Source organism: Tetrao urogallus (assembly GCF_951394365.1).
Source record: "Tetrao urogallus genome assembly, chromosome: 6".
NCBI lineage: Eukaryota > Metazoa > Chordata > Aves > Galliformes > Phasianidae > Tetrao > Tetrao urogallus.
In genome coordinates, this window is record NC_136819.1 from 18,050,530 (window position 1) to 18,075,226 (window position 24,697).

General features: G+C 40.2%; 1 protein-coding gene across 7 annotated transcripts; it reads left to right on the forward strand.

The window, feature by feature from the left end:
* Positions 1-1,744: 1,744 nt before the first annotated feature.
* CTTN (cortactin) lies at positions 1,745-23,381 on the forward strand (the record flags this gene model as incomplete). 7 transcript variants are annotated; one of them, XM_079537156.1, is made up of 16 exons in its annotated part: positions 1,745-1,828; positions 2,250-2,323; positions 3,621-3,750; positions 6,120-6,230; positions 6,896-6,950; positions 7,460-7,570; positions 8,393-8,503; positions 9,106-9,216; positions 10,477-10,587; positions 12,308-12,363; positions 12,736-12,805; positions 13,308-13,456; positions 21,592-21,681; positions 21,772-21,961; positions 22,601-22,672; positions 23,245-23,381. In XM_079537156.1, 16 exons carry the CDS (start codon positions 1,745-1,747, stop codon positions 23,379-23,381), a joined length of 1,662 nt encoding a protein of 553 aa, XP_079393282.1. The 7 variants fall into 7 exon arrangements, with proteins under 7 accessions (XP_079393282.1, XP_079393284.1, XP_079393286.1 ...); XM_079537158.1 differs by having other exon boundaries at positions 7,460-7,540; positions 8,474-8,503; XM_079537160.1 differs by having other exon boundaries at positions 7,460-7,540; positions 8,474-8,503; positions 22,604-22,672.
* Between the last annotated feature and the right edge of the window lie 1,316 nt (positions 23,382-24,697).

Genomic DNA, 24,697 nt, shown 5'->3' on the forward strand with positions numbered 1-24,697 from the left:
TCCCACCGGCTCGCAGCTGGCCGTGCGTTGTGCAGGGCTGGGCCGGGGCAGGCGTTTGTGCCTCTGTGCAGGGCTTAGGGCTAAACCTGGTGGTGCTGGGCTCGGTGAGGGTGTGTGTGTGTTTGAAGTCCTCTCTTCCTCGGCTATCGTCTGTGAGAATCTGGGGAGGAAGAGGGAGAGAAATCCTGACCTGAAGATCTAGCCCTCCTGCTGCCAAACGTAACTGAATTGCAAAAGACAAAAAGTCAAGCAAGCGCCTTGAACTATGCACCTGGGGAAGGAAGCTGCCCTGGAGGTTTTTATTATAATTACTTGGTCTTAGAAGGTTTTTAGATATTAAGTGGTTAATCAAATGGTACTTCTCAGTTGTCATAGGAATTTGGAGGTGAGAGACCTGAACAAAAGGGATAGCAAACATACTGCTGCTTTGTCAGGGTGTGCTCTGCTCTCTTCTTATGCCCCTCCAGGAGCAGTCTGTGCTTTGCTGTTATTGGTTTGATTATTTCTCCATCATTCTTGTTCTTATTCCAAATCCTGGCATTTCTGATGTGCTGATCCACTGGTTCATTCCGTTAGACTGCAGAGCAAGCAGGGTTTTATTGCTGTAGTATAAACTTCACTGCAAATTACTAGTTGCACATTTAAAATGGAATTTCCATTCTACCTTCTGAGTTACATTTGTGCAAAAGAAATAGTCCACGTTAGTAACCTTCATAAACTATTACTAATTTAAAAAGTGAAGGTAAATAGAATGATGGAATGTTCAAGAACTGTACTCTAGTGGCACAAGTATGAAGAAAAGTCCTTCCTCTGACTCATGAACATGAAAAAGCTGGCAGAACAGAGAGCGTTTTGTTGTTGTCTTTTGTTGGCTCTTCAGAAATATATATAATATATGTATATATAAGAAATACAATTTTTCTTGAATAAGCTTTGTAAAATACAGCTACTAGCACCAAGCAGGTGATACACTGTGCTCCCTGGTCATGTTCAGAAGTGTTAATTAAAGTGCCCAACCTGATACTCTACTGGGTATAGTATTTCCAGAAAGGGTGATACCTAACATGCTCTGAATGTTTTTTTGGGGATGTTATTGCTTGCCTTTTGCTTCCTGTTATCATCGCACCAGCATTTGCCCTCTACTCCTCCCGCAAGTCAGCTGGGGCGCTGACTTTTGCACATTTCACGGGGGATTATCTGAGAAATGCAGCAACTTGCATACCCTGTTGTTGCAGGCAAGTGGATCAGTGTCCAGATTGTGTGCAAATTCTTGTAGTTGTTTGGATTTCTTGAAACCCATCGCACGTCTGAGGCAGCACGTGGAGCACTGGTGGAAAACAGCTATTGCTAAGCCCTAAGCATGTGCACAGGGTCCGGAATTAGCAGCACTCCTCAGGAGTAGACATGGAACAGGAAAGCTGCCTGAACAGAAGACTTTAGTGCAGAGGTACAAAGGGTGCTACCACTAAGTGAAGAAAAACCACGTGTTAATTTGGGCAAGGAGAGGCTTCCTTGGTCTCTTTAAAATTTCATCTTTGATTGCTGCTAATCTTTCTGCAGTGCCAGTAGCAAAAACTAAGGATATGGTGGTCCAAACAGTCTGAGAGCCAACGACTGCAGAGATAGCTGATGTTTGTGTCCTTTGCTTGGAATTTTGGGTTGTGCTTCTGTCAGCATACACAGAAGGTAAAGTGAGTTTCTGTGTAACGGGAGCGTGACGGTGCTGCTTCTGGTGGTGTTGCAGATGTGGAAGGCTACCGCAGGCCACGCCATTGCCATCAGCCAGGATGATGGAGCAGATGACTGGGAGACAGATCCCGACTTTGTGGTATGGCTTTCAGATCTCATCTATTCACTGCAACTGTGTGGTGTAATGTGCTGAAATTCTGCAGCGGGGGGGGGGGGGGGGCTGGGTATATCTAAGCAAGACAAACTGGTAGGAGCATCTTCCTGGAAGAGGAGAGAATTAGGATTTTCTGTGTGGGATGAACAAAGCTATCTTGTTTTGCTTGGATGCTGCAGGGAAGTCTGCAGGGAAGTGATTTAAATCAATCACTTGTGTGATTTGAAGCAGCAGCTTTTTGGGATAGAAAGTGCTTTCTGCAATGGGAAATGCACAGTGCTTGCAGAAGTGAAAGCAGAAGTAGTTGGTTTTCTGATTGTTGGATCTTGCCGACTTCTGGCAGGTTTTGCTGTGAATAACTGGTAACATCTTTGGGTTTTTAACGTTTTTTGTATGTCCTTCACAGAATGACGTGAGTGAGAAAGAGCAGCGCTGGGGGGCTAAAACTGTGAAAGGATCCGGCCATCAAGAGCACATCAAGTAAAGCAGCTCTTTTTCAAATCTATTAATAGCCACAATCCCAGGCAACTGCTAATCATTTCATGTTCTCCTCATAATTAAAACAAGACTGTCTGTAGAAGACTGATTATTTGTCACATTGCTAATTTTTCATCTACATCAGCACCTTCAAATCTGAAATTAAGATCAGAGCTATGATGTAAGAACTCTTAAATCTTGCTTTTTAACTGGCAGTGTTGTTTTGCCTGCTTCTTTGTGTCTGGGAAGTTTCTTTGTTATTTTTGGGTGAGAGAGCCAATACTGCCAGGGATATGTATTGGGTGATCTGAGCAGCTGCATTTGACACATAAGAGTAGATTTAGTCTCTTGGTTCTCAGGCTTTGTTTAGAAATCTGCAGTCAATTTGAAAAAATTGTGGCAAATTAACAAATGGACTCATGTGACAAACTCAAAAAATGAATGCATCACAAAAGCAATATGAAACAAGCAGTCCCTCTTCTGAATCTCGTACTCATTATGAAAAGTGCCTAAGACTTAAGAGCAATTTTAGGATATCTGTGATTTAGGAAATACATGATTACGGTCCTCGATTCTGTTTTGCTTTTCTGCTTCTTGGGTATCCAGCCCCGTGTTTTTAAGCTGAGAATGAATGTGGTTAGTGTGGTGATCCCTTGCTTTTGGGATCAGCTGTGCTCTGCCTTCTGTGCAGAGCAGCGCTGACACCTGCTGGCTGAGTTGTGCTGGGGACACTTCAGTCTCAGGTGGAAAGTGCTTTAAGGTACAGATTGCCATCTGGATTTGTCCTTCCTGTACATAGTCTGTGCTACCACAGTTTCAGTTCCTGCATTGCAAACACCTGGGGAAGAAGAGGTGAATGTCTCCTTGCATCCTTATTTGGTATTACAGTTGTGTCCATAATGCTTGTTTGGAATCAGAGTCCTGTTACCATAGGGACTGTGTAAGAGATGTTCCCTATTCTGAAAAGTTGCCATGTAAGTAAAAAGTGTTAGGAAGAATTTAAAAGAAGATGTATTTGAGGCACTTATGAATTCATGGCAATGGATTGAAAGATTTTTCAAATAGCAAAATACTGTCCTATGTGACAATCTTAAAACCAACACTTCTTTTCAGTGTTCTACACTGAAATAAATTCTGATTCTCAGAATATGAGGTGCTCTGTGAATTGAAAAATGGGTAGGGCTCCAAAAATGTAAATTGTCTGGCTTCTAAACTACCTACTTATTATTTTGCATCTTTTTGAAATTATCTTCTGAACCTTTCTTCGTAAATCTTGCTGCTTAATTGTCTGTCTTTAAAGTATTCATCAACTGAGAGAGAATGTATTCCAAGAACACCAGACCATCAAAGAGAAGGAGCTTGAAACGGGACCAAAAGCTTCCCATGGCTATGGAGGGAAATTTGGCGTTGAACAAGATCGCATGGATAAAGTAAGTCTGCGTGGTCTCCTGGGATGATGATATAAGCCTTGCCTCGCCTTGCCAGTGGTCAGCACAGCCACATACATGAGTTGAAGGCAAAGGCTGTTGTTCCTGCTTTGCCAGAATCATTGATATAGAAGCTCAGATGGTGGTATAAGCTATAAACAGCAGTGGCTCATTTTGAGGACATCACCTTTGTGGAGCTGTGACAAAGCCGCATGTGACCACTACCACCCAAGTCTGGCAGAACATCTGGTCTTTTCTACTTTAGTCAAGAAAAAGGTGAACTGAAGCATTCGAAGTACCAGGAACACCTATTTCAGTAGCAAACTAGGAATCTGTGAATGATGAGGGGGGAGTTCTAGGATGTAGGTAGATCCACACGTGTGAGCGATGCTAATCCTGCCATTAGAGCAATTCTGCATTCTTATATCCTGGGTGGATTTTTTGGAGTCAAGATTCAAGTTTCTAAATGCGTATTTCTAAATTAAGAAAGTACTTCATGCATGAATAAATCTAGCATTATTTTAATTTCAGTGGTGTGCCTGCTCCTCTATGCATGTTGAGGTTGCCGGAGAGTGAAGAAAAGAGTGTGCTGCTTCTTTTAAATTAGAGGGTAGCTCTCTGAAATAGTGATAATGTGTGAACACTGACAAGTAATACAGGTATTTAAAGAATCATTATACTTCAGTCAGATGGCAGTGTTTTACATAAGGATATGATGGCTAAGCTGCACTCTATTAACAAAAGTTATGGTAATTTTTAAGGTAATTCTATTAGCTGTGTGATACTTAGACAGTCATATCGAATCCTGGCTAGTTTCTTTCACACACTTGGTTAAAATAAGAACCAAACTGTTTCCTGAATGTGAATGATTTTATTTTCCTACTTAATTTGTTTTTTGTGTTTCTAGTAATTAGGCAGCCTTAAATTCTTGCCATATTTCTGAGTAAATTGCTGTATAATTCTCAGTGGGCCTTTGCCTTTGAAACAGGTAACCTAACCAGTGAATGTGGGAAAGGAACTGATCCCAGATTCAATCCTGAGGCCTATTCTGCAACTGCATAGCAATCTTATGTCAGCAGTTTATCCTTCTCTCATGTTGATGGGAGAAAAAGAAAAAAAAAAAAAAAAGAAAAAAAAAAAAGAAACTAAAGCAACACTGTTTCCCATATGCCAGAATTAACCATCAGGAAAAACCTGATGGTTGTGTCCATATAAATGGTATTGGTGGGAGGCATTTGTAATTTAGATTTTAATGAATGCTTTCTTACTTGCATCTGTAGTTATAAAACTTCATCACTGAGATGTTCCCATCGAGGGAAGGCTTTCTGTTGGTGTACAAAACCATGACACAGTCCTAAAATGCAAAGCTATATAACTCCATATGCCAGGCTTCCATCACTGATTTAAAAAATAGCAGAGTACTGGGGAATTAAGAGTGCAATTTACTCTGAAATACAAACTTTGAATAAAATTTTTTCTCTATTTTTTTTTTTTTATAAAGGTATATGTTATGATGCTGTATATTTAATGAAGTGCTGTAGGGAACTCTCTTTTCTGGTGTCATGTAAAGAAAACATTGTTAACCTTACCTACCTCAATTTGTCAAACAGTGTAAAATCCTCTTTCTCTCTCCCTCCCCCCGTTACACATGGTGGTTGTACACATGTGAGCAGCAGCCTCAGGTGTCAGATTTAAGTGGGAAATTGCAGGTTGCTCTGGCTGATGCTCAGCTTTGGCACTGGACATGGAATAGAGCACCTTGCTGTGGGATGTAGCACCCCCAGGTGCATGGCTTCAGCACTGATTCCAGGAGCTAGGAGAGCACCCAAGCTCTAGGTTAAGGTAACACTAGAAAGTGTTATCTGTGAGCAGGGGAGGATGCATTTTCAGGTGTGTAATTACATATCCTCCTGCCCTACCTGAAACCAGTGGCAGCATAACATGACTGCTCCCGCAGTTGCTGTGTTCAGCTTGCTTTCTAGTCAAAGATGGAGGCTGTGGGGCTGAAACGTTGGTATTTTGTCTGCAACTAATCCCTAATTTAAATTTTGGATGACACCATCAAGATTTTGCCTGTATCTTTCTTTTTTTTCGTGCCTGTGGTTTGAGGTAAAAATGCGGAGTGTAAAACAGCGTCCATAAAATACAGTCATTGCTGTCAAACTCTTGGAACTTCCCTTGATTGTGCTGTTTAGGTAGCATGGTGAAAGTCTCCTAAAGGCTCCTCAGTGACCAGATGATTTACAAGGATGGTGATTTCAGCAGGAAGAGGTGCATGTTTGTCACCTCAGATCACCTGGTGCCACATTTTCTCCTGCATACAGAACTGTACAGAACTGCTGCGTGTTTCTGAACTTTTCACTTTCTTTTAGTCAGCTGTTGGACACGAGTACCAGTCAAAGCTTTCTAAGCACTGCTCCCAGGTGGATTCTGTGAAAGGATTTGGAGGCAAGTTTGGAGTACAAACTGACAGAGTTGACCAGGTAAGCAGTTTCTCCTGGTACTGCAGCTACTCACAGTAGCTGAGTTTATCAGTTCATCTACACAGCTGAAAAACTGCCATGTCTGTTCTCCCTGTTGTGTTTGAAGTTTAGCAGTAAGCTATCAGGGACTGTTAGGAAGATAAATTTCTGTCTAAAGCAAAACAAAAGTATGGGAAATAGCATGGGAGTAAAGTTGAAAAGAGATGTTGCATGACTTTTAGCTGGTATGTGCTCTTTTGGTGAGGGTAAAATCAGTGTGACTTGTAGAGATGGAAGGCCTTGGGGAAGCTTTGTTTTGCATTGCAATGTGAACTACTGTGCAAGATCCCTGGTATGTCCTGCCAAGAGTGCATAACAGCCCTTGTGTGGAAATGCTGCATTTCTATTATATGGAACTTCTGCTGTACTAAATTGCTGAACCTGGCAAGGCAACAGTATTTGGCTAGGAAAATTTTATTTTGGCAATGAATGACAAAAACAGAAGTGTGTATGGATTGTCGTGTAAATGAATATGGCCTGTATATTTTAAGTGTGTGTACCTAATTCAAAAGGTCAGAATAGTATGGAAAGACACAGGAGCTTTCCATGCTGTTTATTCACTGAAGTGCAAGTAGTTTTTCTACAAATGTCTAACATTTTGTTGTGCATTTTTATTTCTCTTCCAGTCAGCTGTTGGGTTTGAATACCAGGGGAAAACTGAGAAACATGCCTCCCAAAAAGGTAAAGTGGTGAGGTGATTGCCTCTGTGATACATGTTTTTAAAATTATTTGAATAGATGCTCATTCTTTTATTGTTGGTGAAGGACCTCATTTAGTGAGGCCTCGATATATCATTGTGAATTAATCAAATATTGAGAGATTTGAGGGGAAGAGAAGATGAAAGAATTAGTTTTAAGGCAATTTCGTGAGTTTGTGAGGTTTTAATTAAAGAAAATAGTGTGTCATTGCAAGTCTTACTTTTCTTGTCAAAGTATGGTTCTGGAACATTTTAAAGTAGGAATTGTTCTTCACTTTATTGAATCCTGGTGTAAGAGGAAGTCTTGTAAACTACAGGACTGCTGCATTCCTTATTTTCTGTGCTTAATTTTAAATTTAATTTCCTATACCAAAGAATAATATTTCACTACTAAGATAACAGGCTTTTTTTTTTTCTTCCCATTAATTTCTAGAATATGCTTGCAGTGGAAGCTTCTTTGTTTCATTTTTCTTGTTCTTTCCTCTCAATGCAGACTACTCAAGTGGTTTTGGTGGAAAATATGGAGTGCAAGCTGACAGGGTGGACAAGAGTGCAGTGGGGTTTGATTACCAGGGTAAAACTGAGAAGCATGAGTCACAAAAAGGTGAGCATGGATTCATATTCTGATATGGTAGGCAGTAATGACAGGCAGTGTTGTAAATTTGTTTTCCTCCATCTGTTCTACTCATAGCCCACTTTATACAATTTATATTGCTGAAAACTTCAGCCTCTAATAAAGAAGCCTAAAACTTAGTTTCTAGCTTGTCTTAAGTGATGATCCTTCTGACATTACATTGGAAGCAGGGCACATAGGTTTGTCAACAGTTTTTTGCAACTTGAAAAGCTATGAGTTAAAATACTGGGAGTGTGAGCAGTTTAATCACAGCAGGGTGTTTCTAAAAGTATCAGCTATTGGTGTAATGAAACATTTATCAAAGTCAGCAGTGTTTGGAATTGATACTGGGTTGCTAATCACATTTCTAGGCATACCTGATCCAAAAATCAAGTGTTTTATTGAAAAATGGACATTTTTGCCATCTGGTTTTTTGTTTGTCTCAAAGAAATATTTGCACTCTGGAAATACTGAGAAGAAGAAGGCGGTGTTTGTTTAAAAGCAGACAGGCTGTTGTTGACATGGTTCTTGAAGTTCACTTCCCTATAAGTGTCTTCAGAATTTTGTCAAGGAGTCCTATAACAGTACTGCTGCTATCACCTTGTAGTTGAAATGGTGACATTTTATTTTCCATCTGAGAGGGCATGTTCTGAAAAATTTATGACTTCAGTGTCCTGAATCAAAATTAACAGGGGCTGTCAGTACTTCTTTTAGTATGTAATTTAATGTTAGCTCATCTGATTGTCACAATTTTTCAAGGTAACATTTTGTTGTTGAACACTTACAAACAAAACTCTTCACTCTTATCTCTAGATTATTCCAAGGGCTTTGGTGGTAAATATGGTGTTGACAAGGACAAAGTGGACAAAAGTGCTGTTGGCTTTGAATATCAAGGCAAAACGGAAAAACATGAATCCCAGAAAGGTTTTTATTATCTTATTTAAAAATACTGGTTCAAAACAATCAACCTTTCCAAATTAGGAAGACATAATTTTTGTTGTTGATGGTAAATGTGTGTTTGCCTTTTGTGTATGTAGATTTCTATTTCCTTTAGATGTAGAAGAAGGCATTGGAAACTGTCCCTGAGTATCACAATCTCTTTTCCAAAGGATCTTATATCCACATGGATATTATTGAAATAAGTGTGTAACTGTACAGATCTATGGTATTCAGAGGCAGTGTCAAATCCTTCTTTATATATATATCTGCTTTATGCATATATATGTGTGTATTTTATGGCTTTAGATAGAAAGTACATCAAATTCTCTAAGCTTCTGAATATTATTGACTCTATCTGCTGTAGTCTACACTGGATTTTTGGTGCCTCCTTGCACTGTGGTCCTAGAGTTACCAAATGGGTGTCTTTCACTTTATCAGGGGGAAAATAATGAAAACATTATCACCATTAAATCAAATCATCATCAGTAGGGCAACTTACCTAGTGACATACCTATCTGCCATTTTTTTCTAAGTACTGCTTACAATCATAAGCTGTATTAATGTTTTCTGAAACTTCATGCATACAGATTATGTGAAGGGGTTTGGAGGCAAGTTTGGTGTGCAGACAGACAGACAAGACAAATGTGCACTTGGCTGGGATCACCAGGAGAAAGTGCAGCTGCATGAATCCCAGAAAGGTATATCAGTTCAAGATTCTTAGCCGCTCTTTTCATCTTCCCTGATATCCACTTTTCTCTTCCCTGTGTGAATCCTCCTCCCCTGGTATCTTTAGCTGCAGTCTTACAGTGCTAACACAAATCTCCTTTTTCTGTGTTTGAACTGTTGCTGTGTATTGGTTGTACTGGTGTCTGCAAAGCAGGTTAAACACATTTGCTTCTGAGTCCCTGAAAATTTGGACTTAGCTAAGTTCTCACTGGAGAAGCCTAACAAGTCTGCAGGTAGCCTGGATTTTTTTGTTTACTTCATTAGTCGATTTGTACAAGCCACAAATTAACAATTTCTTTGTACTTTCCATGAGGGCCTTCACAAATAATCTGCCTTTTTGGTTTGGGTTCTCTACCCCAATTTCCATGCAATGGAAATCTAATATTTAGTACTGTCTTATCTCACTGTCTGTGAGATACCTATTCCCATGAAAGGTTGGTACCCAGATGAAAAGTTCCAGAACAAACATTGCTTCCCTGCCTGTCGCTAGTCTTTAACTTAAAGAAATTACATTAATTAAGCTAAAATTTCTTAAATTAAAAGTGATCCTCAAAATATTATTCTGTTGGGTGCTCTAGATTTGTTGCTAGAGGATTATTACCCGAATCCCTGGCTTTGTGCCCTCGTTTTGTATCATTCATTAAAATGGCTGTTTTAAGGCAGCAGTAGACAATGATCATAGCTCTTGGGTGAGAATCTCCTCCAGCTGCTGCAACAGCAGGAATATTGCTTCTTCCTTTAAACAGTGCTGTGATATCAGGGATATCTGATGGCTAGTGTCTGTGGACACTATTTGAATGCATCTTTAAACAGTCAGATGCGTAGCGTTCAGGTGTTAACCGTGGTGATGAAGGAAGCTCATTTCATCCTTAACTGCTAATCCTCTTGTATCTTGTTTTGTTAAATATACCGTGTGTGTCTGTGTTCAGAATGTTGATCAAATGCAAGTGCATTATGCAGTATGTATGAAAAATGTTTAGAATTGCTGTTTTTCTGTGACTGCAGAATGTTGTTCCAGTGTGTGATAAATTGCATTGATCTCTTTCTAGTCTCAAGTGGAAACTTCTGAATTTACTTGTACAAAAGCGCATTGAGAATTTTTTAACCATTTTTTAACCATTCGAAATTATTGGTAATTGAGAAATATTGCAAAAAGTGATCTTTGAGTGTCTCTGACTAAACTTTGTTATTTTCCTCCTTTCATTTTAATGTATTACATGTGGCTTTTTCAGACTATAAGAGTGGTTTCGGAGGGAAATTTGGTGTACAGACAGAAAGGCAGGACCCATCTGCTGTGGGGTTTGATTACAAGGAGAAACTAGCCAAGCATGAATCTCAACAAGGCACCGTTTTCACTTGTTACTTTCTCAATAGTGCAGCCACTTCTCACACAGTCTTAAATAGTTCTCTTTCTAGATCGATGCTAGTAATGTGCGGGCACTTTCTTGCGCTTCTGTTCCTACATGATCTAGCAATGTTCTTCCATTTTATTCTTAAAATGTTACACGAAACAGACCTGTGTTCAGCAAAGGATATCCAATGCTTAGTTAACAGCTCTAAAACATTATGCATTTAGTTAATGACTATACATACAATGTGACAGTAACAACGTAATAATTAGTATGGTGTTAATGATATGCTTACCAGTTCTAAAGCCTAAGCGTGAAACTTTGCCTGGAAGAATTGGTGGAAAAATATTCAGATAAGGACCGTGCATGTAACCCTTGACAAGCAATGGATTTTAGCAAAATTGTGTAATTGTATTCTTTAAAACAAGAAGTAGGGGATATTTGTGGTTCTTGGGTGAGCAAATACTGTTATAATGCTCTCTTTATTCATTGTGAAATAGTTGGGGTACAAACCATGAATTCCTGGTTTTCCGTTATCTTAAAGTGAGAAGTCTGGATCAGGAAAATGTAAGTGTAGTATATTTATTCTGGCTGAAAATACATACAAAGCTGAAGAGAATTAGGTTGTTCATTCTGATAATCAGTATTTTCCTGTGCTATAGTGACACAGATTCAAACTTTTGAGTGTCCAATGTGCTGTTAGCAAACCCCAAGTACTACACTAAAATAGCTGGTTAGGAGTGCCCAGCAATTTTGGGGCTGACAGGAAGAGTAGTAGTTGCAATTTTATTTTAGGGGTGTATAGGAAAGCCTGTCCATCTGCAGAGTTTGGTGCTTGTTCCTGCAGACAGTTCGACAGCTCATTGCCACCAGAAAGTGGTGTTTTCTCAGCCACACACTCTTCCTGCTCCTGCTGTAGTGGCTCTGGTCCTTGTTGGACATTTCTCTGAGAACAATTCTCTAGAAATAGTGCAAAGCTACTCTTGTTAGTATTTCTTTCTTTTTATACCACTAGTGAATTAGCCACTTCTGGAGTGGAACAAGTGCTGGAGTCAGCATTAGGTGAGAGCAAGAGTGTGTAGTTTGCAGTGGTAAAGAGCAGCAGGACCACCCCATTCTTTAGTGGTGAGTTGTCAGAGTCGTGCTGTCTCATGGAACTGCCCCTCTCTGTAGGGATAGCAGGAGTTATTACCAATAACATTAATATTCATCAGTTGGATATCATAACCAAAACTTCCAAACGTGAGATTTGTTAAATTTTCCTGCCATATGTAGAATTTAAGAAGGAAGAAAAAAAGCCACCTCTGTGGTCAGCAAAGGCTGGATGTCGCTCTTTGAGCAAAGCAGAAGTGACTTAGGTTATACGATCACTGCAGAGGGCTAAAAGTTGGTGCTGTGAAAGGCTGTGTTACAGAAGTGATGCATTAGAAGGGCTCATCCCTTACTCCTTGCTTGATACCTTATCAGTCCCAAGCTTAATGTTTACTCAGAGAATGCATGTGGCCCGCAGTCTTTCCTCTGCTGGTGTACCTGAAGGCTCTTGTGGTTATGTATCCTTTCTGCATCAAAAAACAAGTTGCATTTTCTTTGGCGGCTGTCACTTTGTCTTTGCATGCAGCTGAAATGGCTATTTGCATTTGAAATGGCTATTTGCATTTGGCAGAAAGATGGATGGGGAAATTCCTCACACTGACCCTTTTGTCCTGCTTTTTAGATTATTCAAAAGGATTTGGTGGGAAGTATGGTGTACAGAAAGATCGGATGGATAAGGTAAGTCTCTTAAAATAGCTATGACTTAAATAGCCCACAGGGATAAAAAACAGCATGCTTAAACCTGTATCGTTCAGCTCCTTGTTTCTAGATTTTTTTCCAGTCTGTCACTGGAGTTCATCTGTGCTTTTCTAATTCCTTAAAAAGCAAGTGAGCTTGATGCTGGTTTATGCACATACGTATGTGTGTATGTGTATGTAGTGTGTGTGTATATATGTGTACATAAATATTTGTATGAGTATGGAAAGCTGAAGCATGAAAATGAAAGAAAAGCAAAATCTTAATGAAAGAGTAAGAAGAGGTTGAAGCTGTCTGAAATCTCTTCATGAATTTGTACCTTTTTAAACTTTCTCTTTTCTTCATTAATGATAGAATGCAGCAACTTTTGAAGATATTGAGAAACCAACCCCAACATATCAGAAAACTAAGCCAGTAGAAGCTGGTAAGACATAGTACCCATATCCTTTCTCTGAAGGTGATAATCTTCAGAAGTCCGGGCTGTTACTGTTGATGAAATTGTGATGAATAAGGAGGGAACTGCTGTATCTGTGGATCTCTGGCAGCTTCAGCTAGTGTCTATCTTCTTCTGTCAGAAGTTAATGTTTAATCTTTGAGGGTCGATATAGTTGAAGAAGAGAAAATACTGAGCATAAGAGTGGAGAGAAGTCCGAACAGGGAAGCAGGGTGGTAGAGACTGTACCATAAAGGAAAGGAAGGAAAAGTGTTGCAGAGATTTTTAAATACATGTGTTGCACAAGAGGTTTGGGGTTGGAAGGAAAGGAGAGGAGGAGAGAGATGGAATTACTTTCGTAAATCAGCTATGAGCTCAGAGAAGAAACTGCAGAAACAAGGTTAATCCTTGAAGAAGTTTAACCATAAATTCATTCTATGCTGCTGTTGTAGAGAACTTTAAGCAAAAGCATATTTTCTTTTTAATGTTACAGTTGCTAATAAAACGAGTAGCATTAGAGCTAATTTTGAAAACCTCGCCAAGGAAAAAGAACAGGAAGACCGAAGGAAGGCAGAAGCTGAGAGAGCACAAAGAATGGCAAGGGAGAAACAAGAACAGGAAGAGGCTCGAAGGAAACTGGAGGTCAGTAGGACTCAAATCCTATTCAAGTAGCATGTCTAGTATGTTTCAATGTAAAGTTGGGAGAAAAAAATCTTTCAAGTAAATATGTTTTCCCCTGTAACTGCTAGGTTTTAAAGGTCTATGTGTGTTTCTTCCTGTGCTTTATCTGTTTGCAAAACCAGCCATCTGTTAACATGCACTGTATGCATATCAGACATCAAATATGGTGATGGAGTAATACCTGATAGTGTATCATTTTTGTATCTAGCCTGTTCCAAAAGAAGTATGCTTGTCTTGGATGCTAATCCCTTTAGCCTAGCCTTGCCATACTTTTGCCTTTCAATAATACCAGATTCCATTGGGCATGAAGGAGTTCGTAAGGGAGAGACACATGGTCACCTAAATGTTGATAGTAGTATAATGACAGTGATGCTGTTTTTTTGGAATCAGTATTGTTGAAGATGAAGGTGATTATCACCCATTGGTGTTCCACACTCGTGAGGTGAGGGGAAATAGTGTTCCAGGGGTTAAAGAAATCTTGGTTTGGAAATTCAGAAAATGACTTTTGGCATCAACGTGCTTGAAGAGTTAGTGATTTGCATGTAAATCATAAGCAAAATAATTCCAGGGGATGTTTAGTCAGAAGGTACATCTTATCTGCTTTATAGAATTTGCATGTTTGGTGAAATTCTGCTGCTAGGTGGAAGGACTAGTCTTTTGTGTCTAGTTCATTTGCTGTGTTTTGTGATGCCTGAAGTGCCTTAGTGTCAGTAATGCTGAGGGATGGCTGTTTGCAGCTCTAACCTTTCATGCAAGCTGCGTTAGCAGTGTTTGTCCAGAGCCTCTCTGGCAGTTTCCCCCGTGGATACATGCTCTTAGTCTGATTTCATGACCTCATACTTAAAAGTATACATACTTTCTGTCGTGCCATGGACTGGAAAGCGGTTGTTAGTAGCATTAGAATAGTCCCTCCTTTCTCCTTCACTTCTTGCTTTATAGAAATAGAAGACTAAGCACAGTGCACGAAAAAATAGTGGTCCTTTAAACACTGGGTGAAAGCTACCTAGCCATTCCCCTGCACTGAGATGTAACAGGCAACTTGTAGGCAACACTGATGCTCAGCTAGCATGCTCCAGCTAGGGCTAGTAGTGTCACAAGCAGGAATAACTGGCAGGGAGATTGAATGGATTTTGATGAAAAGTATGTTCAACTCAGGGAGGTGCACAGCAAAATCCTCATCTGCATCATCTTCAGTGTTGCCACTTTTTTATGTTGAGGAGACACTGCAGAGTGAATAGTTCTTTGAGATCCTCATTGCTGCTCTTCTCAGCTGATTACTGGAGAGGTCCCCCCCTCCTCCCAATTCTCATTCTCTCCCTCCCCTCTTTTGTTTTTAGATTTTTCCTGAAAGGTAACTTTTGTTAAGAGTCAATGGATGCCATCCACTACAGTCTTCAGTAATAAATTCTCTTGTATGAAATTGTCTCGACATCCTCAGTGTGACACATGAAATCCAGAACTGACTGTCAGCTGTTTTCTCAAAACTGTTCAGTCCTCTGTTTAATAACAAGTGTGACAATGCTCACTGACTGCTTTTTGCACACGTGGTAGCTACTTCCCTGAGCAGGAAGCTGTTGCAGGATGCCACTGTGTGGTGTTTATCCCAATGCACCAGCATGGTCTGATTGATCACCGCTTTAACCGTGGTGTAAATGATTTGTTTTATATATATGAAAAACTGTATGCACAACGTAGCTCAGATATTCCTATACTAAGAACAATGTAACTGCAGTGAAACCTGTGTGTACTTCACATCAATTAAACTAGCCTAAAGCAGCATAGTTTGTATATTTATCAGCACTACTGAGCTACTTTATCCCCTATGCCAGCAAAGCAGTTACACAGCTACAGAAAAGCAGAAAATTAATAGTACCAAATAAAACATCTAGTTAACCTTGCCTGATTTGACGATTGGGTTCTCAGCTCTGCTGTTCACAGGTGTGCAGACCAGTACTGCTTCTGAAAGAGCTTTGTAGTTTTCCTGTGCTGAAGCAGCATGACTTGTGTATTTTGTGTATTGCTTGACTTTGAAAAGCTGTTAACTCCCTTTTGACTTCTGTTTGAAATTGGGCAACTTCTAGCTTTATAGGTTGGGTCAGGTTTCTCCAATCAAAGCAATTGCTGTTTTTTTTCTTCTTTTTTTCTTTCAGCTTATGACCCCTTTTTGCTTCATGGCTTCAGGAAGCACAGTACAAGCATATTCACTGCATATGTTTATCAGGAAATGAGTGGGAATTGGTCCTTGTGTATCAGTGATTTCTTTAATGCTGCCCTTCATCTCTGTGTGCTGTGAAATTCAAATACCTTCCCACAGCACTGTTTTGGCTTCTTTACTGTCCTTGGGAAAAACAGGTGACACCATCAACACAACATCTGCCAATTTCTTAAAGCTGAGAGAAGATGAAAGAAAGATCTGAAGTTGAGAAGTCAGTCCTTTCTTTTGATAAGATCATCAAGCCTGCTCTGGGGCACTTCTGTGAACAGTAGGCAGCTTGGACTGACTGCTCTGTGCCATTCTCAGCATTGGCACCAGTCCCCAGCACTCAGCCATGCAAAAGAGAGGTTGAACGTTTTCCCTGAGGACAGTCTCTCAGTTCCCCTCAGAGCAAAGAAGATGAGGTGTGTCAGTCAGAGCAGTTGTTATGGGAGCTCTTCAGATGAGAAAAGCTGAATGCCTCTATTGAGATGATTGCAAAGTGCTATCAGTACATCACCACCGTGACTCCGGTGTAGCTGTTGAGCTGGTAGCCCCACAGCTCCTCTAGCCATTGCCGGGCTGTCAGTGCTTCTGAACTACTGTCAAATGTTCCCAGCATGCTCCAGTGTATTTAAGCGTATGCATCACTAGTGTCTAGATCTAGCATCTGGTTTTTTTCCCCCAGCAATGTGATTTTTCACTCCTCATCCTCCTGAGTCTTTGTCCATGCCATCAGCACAACAATTGCAGTCAGAGGGCTTTAGTCTGTCAACTCTGCTTCAGCTTTTCTTGGAAACAGCCTGGGGGCAGCCTTAAGGGATGTAAGTTGTTCTTGAAAGAGCAGCTTCTTTCTTCTTCAAGAGATGTTGCTTTTCTTTTCACTTACCTTCTTCCACTAGCACATTGGATCTGGGCAGCATTACGGTTTGCGACTTGCAGCGACATTGTTTTCCTTGCAGCATTTAATGTAGTAGATATTTTACAGTTCTTCTGATAAGGAAGAACCATGAAGCAGGATGATGGATGGTGCAAGTGTTTCACTATTAATAAGGCTGTTTGGTATCCACATAATCACTTTGGAGAGCCTTTGCTCCCGTTACAGCTGCAAACTGCTAAGAAGTATCAGTTTGTAGGAAAATGAACTTTCTTAGTATTTATCCTACTTCTTCACTTCTCTCTCTAAGGTATATATTATCACCTGGCAATAACTGCATTCCATCATCACTACTTTTGCTTTATTTTCAGACAGAGGTCACTGGGTACCTTTAGGTCTTTTCAGTTAGCCTGTTTGAAGCTTTGTAGGTTCATCTCCAAGATACCAAAGATAGTTGTTAGACAACACTCATAACTGAGGGCTGTTATTTCCTTACTTTCATTTCATTGTTTCTAGGGGTTTTACATCCTTGAACATTTGGGTATCAAGTCAAAAACTTCACTCGTTATCTCAGAGCAGTTGCCTACTCTGAAATGGAAGAAGCTCTCTTACCAGGGTTCCAGGAGACTTTATTCTTAATGCAATGCTTCACCTCTTATGCAATAGCCTCAAGAATGTAACGCTTCCTTACGGCACGTGAGAATTCTGTGTTACTTCATACTGATCCTTTTTTGTGCTTTATGCAGAATTTTGCTCTGCACCTTTGCTACAAGCAGGTTTCTTGTTCCGTAAGGTGCAAGGAGGTCCTTCATGTATGGTGGCACCCACATCTGTAGTAGAATGCCCTTCCAGTTCCCTCTGTCTTGATAAGTAGGGAAATCGGTATATTCATTTAGCTTTAGAAAACGCTGTGTAATTCCATTGCACCATGGCTTCACTTCCATGAGGAGGAGAGCAGCTACATACTAGTGCTCTGGAGATCAGAACTTTACTTATTTCCTTATGAGGTGATGACATAATATGGTTTAGGGGAGATCCTCTGTTCCTTCGAGGTGGAAATTGAACTAATTGGTAGCTGAGGGGAGACTTTGAAGTTCATGTGCCGGTTCTTGAACTCTGATAGATTTTCTTGCAGTGCTCATCAAGAAGCAAGAAACCTGTTCTAGTGACTGTGTGTATTTTTGAAACATTGTGCAGCTGGCATAGAAAGTATTGATGTTTCTTTTTGAGATAAGCTGTTGTGTTGAAGCTTACTCTCAAGGACAGTGCTGAAACTGCCCAAATGGAGCATTTCTGGAGACACTTCTGTTGCAAGTGTTTTGGTTAGAGTAAGGTAGGACTACATCCTGTTGGCTTTCACCATCTGGATGCCACCTGTATGTTTTGGTATTGGGTCTTTGTCTTTCAGAACTTCTTCAATTCTCTCAGCCTGATCTGTGTAACAATTTCTGTCTTGCTCATCTCGATCTTGAAATAATCCTCTTCAGTCTATCAATACGAAAAGACACACCATTAGAGTCCTCCTGTACCAACCTAGTTGGAGCCATTTTTTCCAACCAGTGTGGAAGCGATGACTGGTTGTTCATATGCCAGAAGGCCGAGCTTTCTGCTTGCTATTCTCATTGGGCTATCTCCCTTTTCGCTGTATCTGTTCATAGTCTGCAAAGTGTGTGAGAAGTTCAACCTTTCCATTAGCTCTCTTGTTGGCTTTGTCTCCCATTTCAGCTTTTTCATTGAGGTTTCCTTCAATGAACAGTTTTGCAGAAGAGTTGGTGCAGTAACACCGGTTCTCATGAGTCAGTGGCCTATTGTTGTTTTGGTTTTTTTTCTTTCCCTTTCTCAAAATGGCTTTCTGTCTTTAGTGTTATTTTTTTGCTGTAAGTATGGGTCAGATTCCAGCCGTAATTCTTGATCTCTCTTGTGCAGGAGATATTCTGTTGCCTGGACACATTTGAAGTTTTTTCCAAAGCTGGTGGTATTTAAATTTTACCATAACCAGATGATTAATACTCTTCCAGACTGAGAATCTCCCTGGTTAACTGTGTGATTCTATAGGGTCTGAGGAAAGAGGATGAGGTTAAGGGGAAGCTGAAATGGCCTTGGCTGTGCTACCCCTCACTGAGCATGGAAAGGGGAGGGATGCAAGTGCACCATCGACAGGTGCTGTGAAGGGAGAGAGGTCCTTTGACTTAAGCAAGCTATTTCTTTAGGAGAACTTCCTTATTCATACAGAAAGTTCTCTCACTTTAAGAAAGTATGTGGGCATACACCCTCCCACAATGGGAATGTACAGATGGACTGCATTCCTTCAAGAATCCGATTTACTGGAAATCCTTTTTCTTCTTTGCTTTTCACATATGTCACATAGACAAGTGGTGTTCAGGGAGCTGTTCTTCAACTACTGTAATGAGTCAAATGCCTCATGATTTAGCCTCTGCTACCTTAGAGAACCATGCTAGATACTGTTTCACATATGGCATTTCCTTGTGGAAGAAACTGCTCTAAGTTAGCCTGAGGGGACCATGCAATTTAAATGCATTATAGAAATTATGCAGTGGCAGTCTTAGACAGTAATTTGGATTGCAGAGACCCATTTTATAGGAGAAATGATTCAATAATTATTCATTATTCAATTTTCAATATTGTTAATGATACTGATAATTGATACTTGTTAGTTTTTCCCCAAACTTAGATTTGTGCTCTAAAAAACACTTTGCTTGTACTTCTTCATCTGTAGTACAGAAGCTAAAGAGAAGGGCATTAGGACAGATTCTTTCCAGAAAGCTCAGCATAAGCTTTGAATTGAACTTCAAAGCTGGCTCTGTTCTCAGGACGCATTTTCCTTTCTTTGTTTGATGTATTTTTTTTCTGAGCTGTGACAAACAAAGAAAAGGAAGATTTTTTTTGCAGTGAAGTCCTCTCATTTCATCTCTGGTCTATGATTTCTCCTGAGAATCCTTTGGGAAGTTGTGACTTGATGGACCTAAACTGGAGCGCAGTCTCCCATAATTTGTATTCGTTGTCCTTTTCTACAAAAAAAAAAAAAATAAAATGAAGAAGAAGAAGAAAGTTTGTCCCTAAACACTCAGACTTCTTTTCCTTTGTGACAAAGAGAAGCAAAATGAAATAAGTAGCTGACAGTCTTGAAGTATAAGCATTATTTTCTTTAAGTCATGCAAGCAAACACAATCCTGAGTAATGTGCTCTGGGGGACCTTGTTTGAGCAGAGAGGTTGGACAGCTAATCTTCAGACGTCCCCTCCAACCTCAACTGTTTTATTATTTTGTTGCATTTCTTGAGATATGGTATTCAGGCTTCCTAATGAATGGCTTCCCAATGGCTATTGTTGTTCAGCCCTCTGATTCACAGGTGGCACGGTATGAAATTCTGGAGTGCCAGAATGCTTGATTCAGATTCCTGCTCTTTGTATTGCAGCGATACTGTTTTTATTTGGAATCATAGAATCATTATGATTGGAAAAGAGCCTCGTGATCATCCAGTCTAACCATCCACCTACCACCAGTATTGCCCACTAAACCATGTCCCTAAGTGCTACATCTACTGTTTCCCTAAGCACCTCCAGGGACAGTGACTTCACTACTTATCTGCACAGCTTGTTCCAGTGCCCCACCACTCTTTCTGAGAACAAATTCTTCCTAATATCCAACTTGAATGTGCCCTTGCACAACTTGAGGCCACTCCCTTTTGTCGTGTTGCTAATTACCTGGGAGAAGAGGCCAACCACCACCTCATCAGGTCACTGTAGAGAGTGATAAAGTCTCTCCTGAGCCTCCTCTTCTCCAGACTGAACAATCCCAATTCCCTCAGCCACTCCCCATCAGACTGTGTCAAAGGCTTTGCTGAAATCTAGGTGGGCTATGTCAACAGCCCTTGTCCACCAGGTGAATCACCTGGTCATAAGAAGATAAGGTTAGTCAAGCAGAACCTGCTTTTCATGAACCCATGCTGGCTGGGCCTGATCCTCTGGTTGTCCCACGTGTGCTGTGCGATTGCACTCGAGGTGGTCTGACTCAGAACGTTCCTTGGCATCGAGGTCTGCTGACAAGCAGTTCCTCAGATCCTCCTTATAACCCTTCATAGACATGGTGTCACACTGGCAAGACTCCAGTCATCTGGGACCTCTCTGATTGACAAGGACTGCTGATAGATGGTGGAACACAGCTTGCAATCCTGTCTACCATCTCTCTCAGCATCCTCAAGTGGATCCCATCTGGCCCCAAGGACTAGTAACAGTCCAGGTGCTGTAGTAGATCTCTCACCATCTATCATCTGTTTCCACCTGAATAATGGGAGGTTTATTCTGCACCTCACTCTAGACTTCCAGGGCAGGAGGCTGAGTACCTTGAGGATAACTAGTCTGAATATTAAAGATGACAGTGAGAACCTCAACCTTTTCCTTATTCTCAGCAGTCACATTCTCCACTGCATTTCTAATACATGGAGATCTTCTGAACATTTGAAACCCCTCGTTGCCAATATATAGAATTTAATTTTGCATGAGCTATTCAATCTTTCCCTTTGGCAGGCTTTTGGCATACCTGCAAGAGTTTACAGGATCATTTCTCATCAAGGACAATAAATCAGTAGTATAATTAGAACATGGGGGCTTCAAGTTCTCTAGGCTTACACTAAAATGGTACATGAGACCCAATCAGCTAATGAACAGTATGAATGTATTGAGCACAGAAACCCTGCAGCTCCTGTGGAAATGTGCCAAAGAACATTGCGTGCTCTGTTTTTAAATTCATGTATCCATACATTCTGTGCAGTTTTTGATTCTACATTTTTTTTTTTCCTCCTCTGCTTTGCAGTTTTGCTGAAACTTTTTTTTATAGCCATTTTAAACCCCATGCAGGTTTAATGATGCAGTCAGTCCAGGTCTGTTCTGCTCCCTGCTCCAGTTTATTTCAGAATATGCCATTTATCTGTTATTTGAGGATTGCTTCTTGTTCTTTTATCAAACAGTGACTGAGCTACACTGAAGCTTTTTTTTTTTCGTTTAAGGAGCAAGCTAAAGCCAAAAAACAAACTCCACCACCATCTCCTACCACACAGCCAGCTGAACCGAAGACACCCTCAAGCCCAGTCTACCAGGTTTGTTACCATCCCTCCTAGTTTCTGATTCAAAGTATAGGAACCTCTTAACAAAATCCTGATCATCAACCTCACCAACTGTTTTTGCAGGATGCAGTTTCCTATGATGCAGAGTCTGCCTACAAGAACTCTAGCACAACATACTCAGCAGCACAAGAGCCAGAATCTGGCTACAAAGCTACAGAGTCAGATTACCAAGAAGCAGTGAGTCAGAGAGAAGCAGAATATGAGGCAGAGACAGTCTATGAAGTGGCAGGGGCAGGAGACCACTACCAAGCAGGTAAAGTGTTCATTTCTGATGTGAAACCTTTGGTGATGAAGACTTAGTTCCTTCGAGTGACCCGATGAATAATTGTGCCAGTATCACACAGCCCTTGTTTTCTGAAGTCATTGTTGTGGCTTTGAAGATTCCCCACCAACAAAGGTCTGTTAGGAGATAGAGATAAAACTAATAAGCTAATGGCACTAAAAGAATACAGTTCTTTTGAATTCCTGTTTTTCTCACCTCTTCTGGCTCCTAAAATTATATTTGCTCTGGAAATTCTGAACACATCACTTAACACGCCCCCAAACATGCGCACGTAACAATTTGTATTAAATACTCTTACATGCTGATCTTGTGCTCAGTTGTTGGTCTGTCACATTCTTAAGTGCTATGAAGCTAATAATTTTTATTTTTATACTGTATTAAATGCCTAGGTGAGAACACTTCCTGTCAGGATTTAATTATATGTGGTTTAGGAAAAAATAATCCATTCAGAAGGTCCATCAGCAGTGTTTAAATCCTGCATGGTTTGTTCCCTTCTTTCTGTGCGGTGTTAGAATTAGAATGAAGGGAGGAATACCATAGAAAAAAACTCAGAACTATAGATAGTATTCTTTATGCTTTTAATTTTTCTTCTCTCTCTCTCTCCCTCAGAAGAAAATACTTACGATGAATATGAAAATGAACTTGGAATTACAGCCATAGCTCTTTATGATTATCAGGCTGGTAAGCAAAGCTCTTGTTCATCTTGTGAAAACTCTTATTTTTGAAAGCTGAGTCTAGATTTTTTTCTTTTCCTGCCGTCTTGTAGTCTTGTGTGTGAAGATATGAAGCGTTAAAAATGTTTAATAAGAGGACAGTTAATGATTTAACAGCAACATTGAGACATTTCTGAAAACTGACATCCACTGCTTCTAGAAATTACAGAGGTTTAAAAAAATCTTTTTAACTAAATGTTAACACTCGTATTATACCCTTGGTGTGAGTAGTTAAGCTCTGCTCTGGTTAAATCTGGGGAGAGCTCAAGAAAGAGTGCTTTTCAGGGTGTTATGTAGTGATTGCTGCTCTGAGTTAGAAATGCACTCAAAATACAGCGGGTGGGAGCCAACCATGGCGTCAGTGCTGCAGGTGAGAAAACAGCTGTCTGTGCTGCTTGTCTTTGTCCAGTGCCCCGTTTCGCAGCCCTGATGGGAGGCAGGAAGGTGATGGGTGTTCGTGGCACCTTTAGTGGGCTATAAATGAGAGTATAGTGGGACGGGTCCTGTGCCAACACTGAGCTGCTTCTGCTTTCTCTCCAGCGGGTGATGACGAGATCTCCTTTGATCCAGATGACATCATCACAAACATAGAGATGATAGATGATGGCTGGTGGAGGGGTGTCTGCAAAGGCCGATACGGGTTGTTCCCAGCGAATTATGTGGAGCTGAGACAATAGAGACTATTGTCTACTGGTTATGCCTTAATTCCCCAGTCAATAAATCTGACTTAATACACTACAAATCATGATGCTTTTCTGAGAATGGAGGGGTATATACATATTGCTTTTATATTTAATACTTTGCCGATGCTTTTTAAAATGTTTATGCCACAGAAGTTGCTAATATATTGTAACTACTCTGTTCTTCACTAAGGCTCTTAAAATGATTTTCCTGCATTTGGAAACATTCTCTGCCAAATTAGTGATTGTCATAAAAAGCCTTTCCAAGGACAATTAGCTGTCTGTCATAATATTGCATGTTTTACTCATAAGTGAGCAGATTTACCTAGTGTTTAAGTCTAGTTAGTCTTCCACTACATGTTTTCAGCTCAGAAAATCATGGCTGTGCAGGTTATTTACATTTCCACTAAGCAATTGGGATGGGCAGGACTGGGAAGGGGCATAATTTTTTCCTTTTGTTTTCTTGATAGTATGTGAAAAAGCAAAGAGAATGCTTGAAATTACAGCTAATGGCAGTTAATCAAGTACTCTCCAATATTTACTGAATATTAATGTTATGAAGGAAACAGTCTGGTTACTTTTTCCTTCTCTTTTAAAGTGAAGTTTTTAGGATATTGCATTGATTTCTTTTTATTTTTTTTCCTTCATCTTGCTCCTTTTCTTCATGTTTTCCCAGAGGAGGACAGCAAAACACTCTAGCACTGATTGTCCTGAATTTCTTTGCTTTTTGTTCCAATTTCTCTCCCATCTTTCACAGGAAAACTTGAAAAAATTACTACACAATGTTGAGTAACTCAGTGAAATTCCTACTTGCTCAAAGGGAAACTGGCATCCAAATCTGTGTGGCTACTTACAGGAATAGTCTCATTTCTTTAAAGGGGAGGAGAAAAGGCAAGACGGAATTGCAGTCATTTTGTGTACAATGCATCCTTTGTTCATACAGTGAAACAGGCAGGCCTGCTGTGCAGTAATAACATTTTACGTAACCATATTTGAGTTGAAGAATATTAATACAAATAATTTGATTTTAAACCCTTATAAATAATCTCAATTTTTAAACCATACAAGAGACGTCTGTACTTCTTGTGTGTTCAGCAGAAACTGCCAGTAGCATTCTACTAAACAATGGGTTTAAACCTGTTCTTTGCCAAAACTAAAACTGAACTTCTTGTCATTCTAGAAAGCTGATTTCTCTGCAGGCTTAGGGTCCCTACCAAAGATAGTAAGTTGCATCTCATAGTGCACATGTTAAATGTATGTACTGTCCGTTTCCACCTTCTGATCAAATGAGAAAAGCAGAACTGGTAACTGAT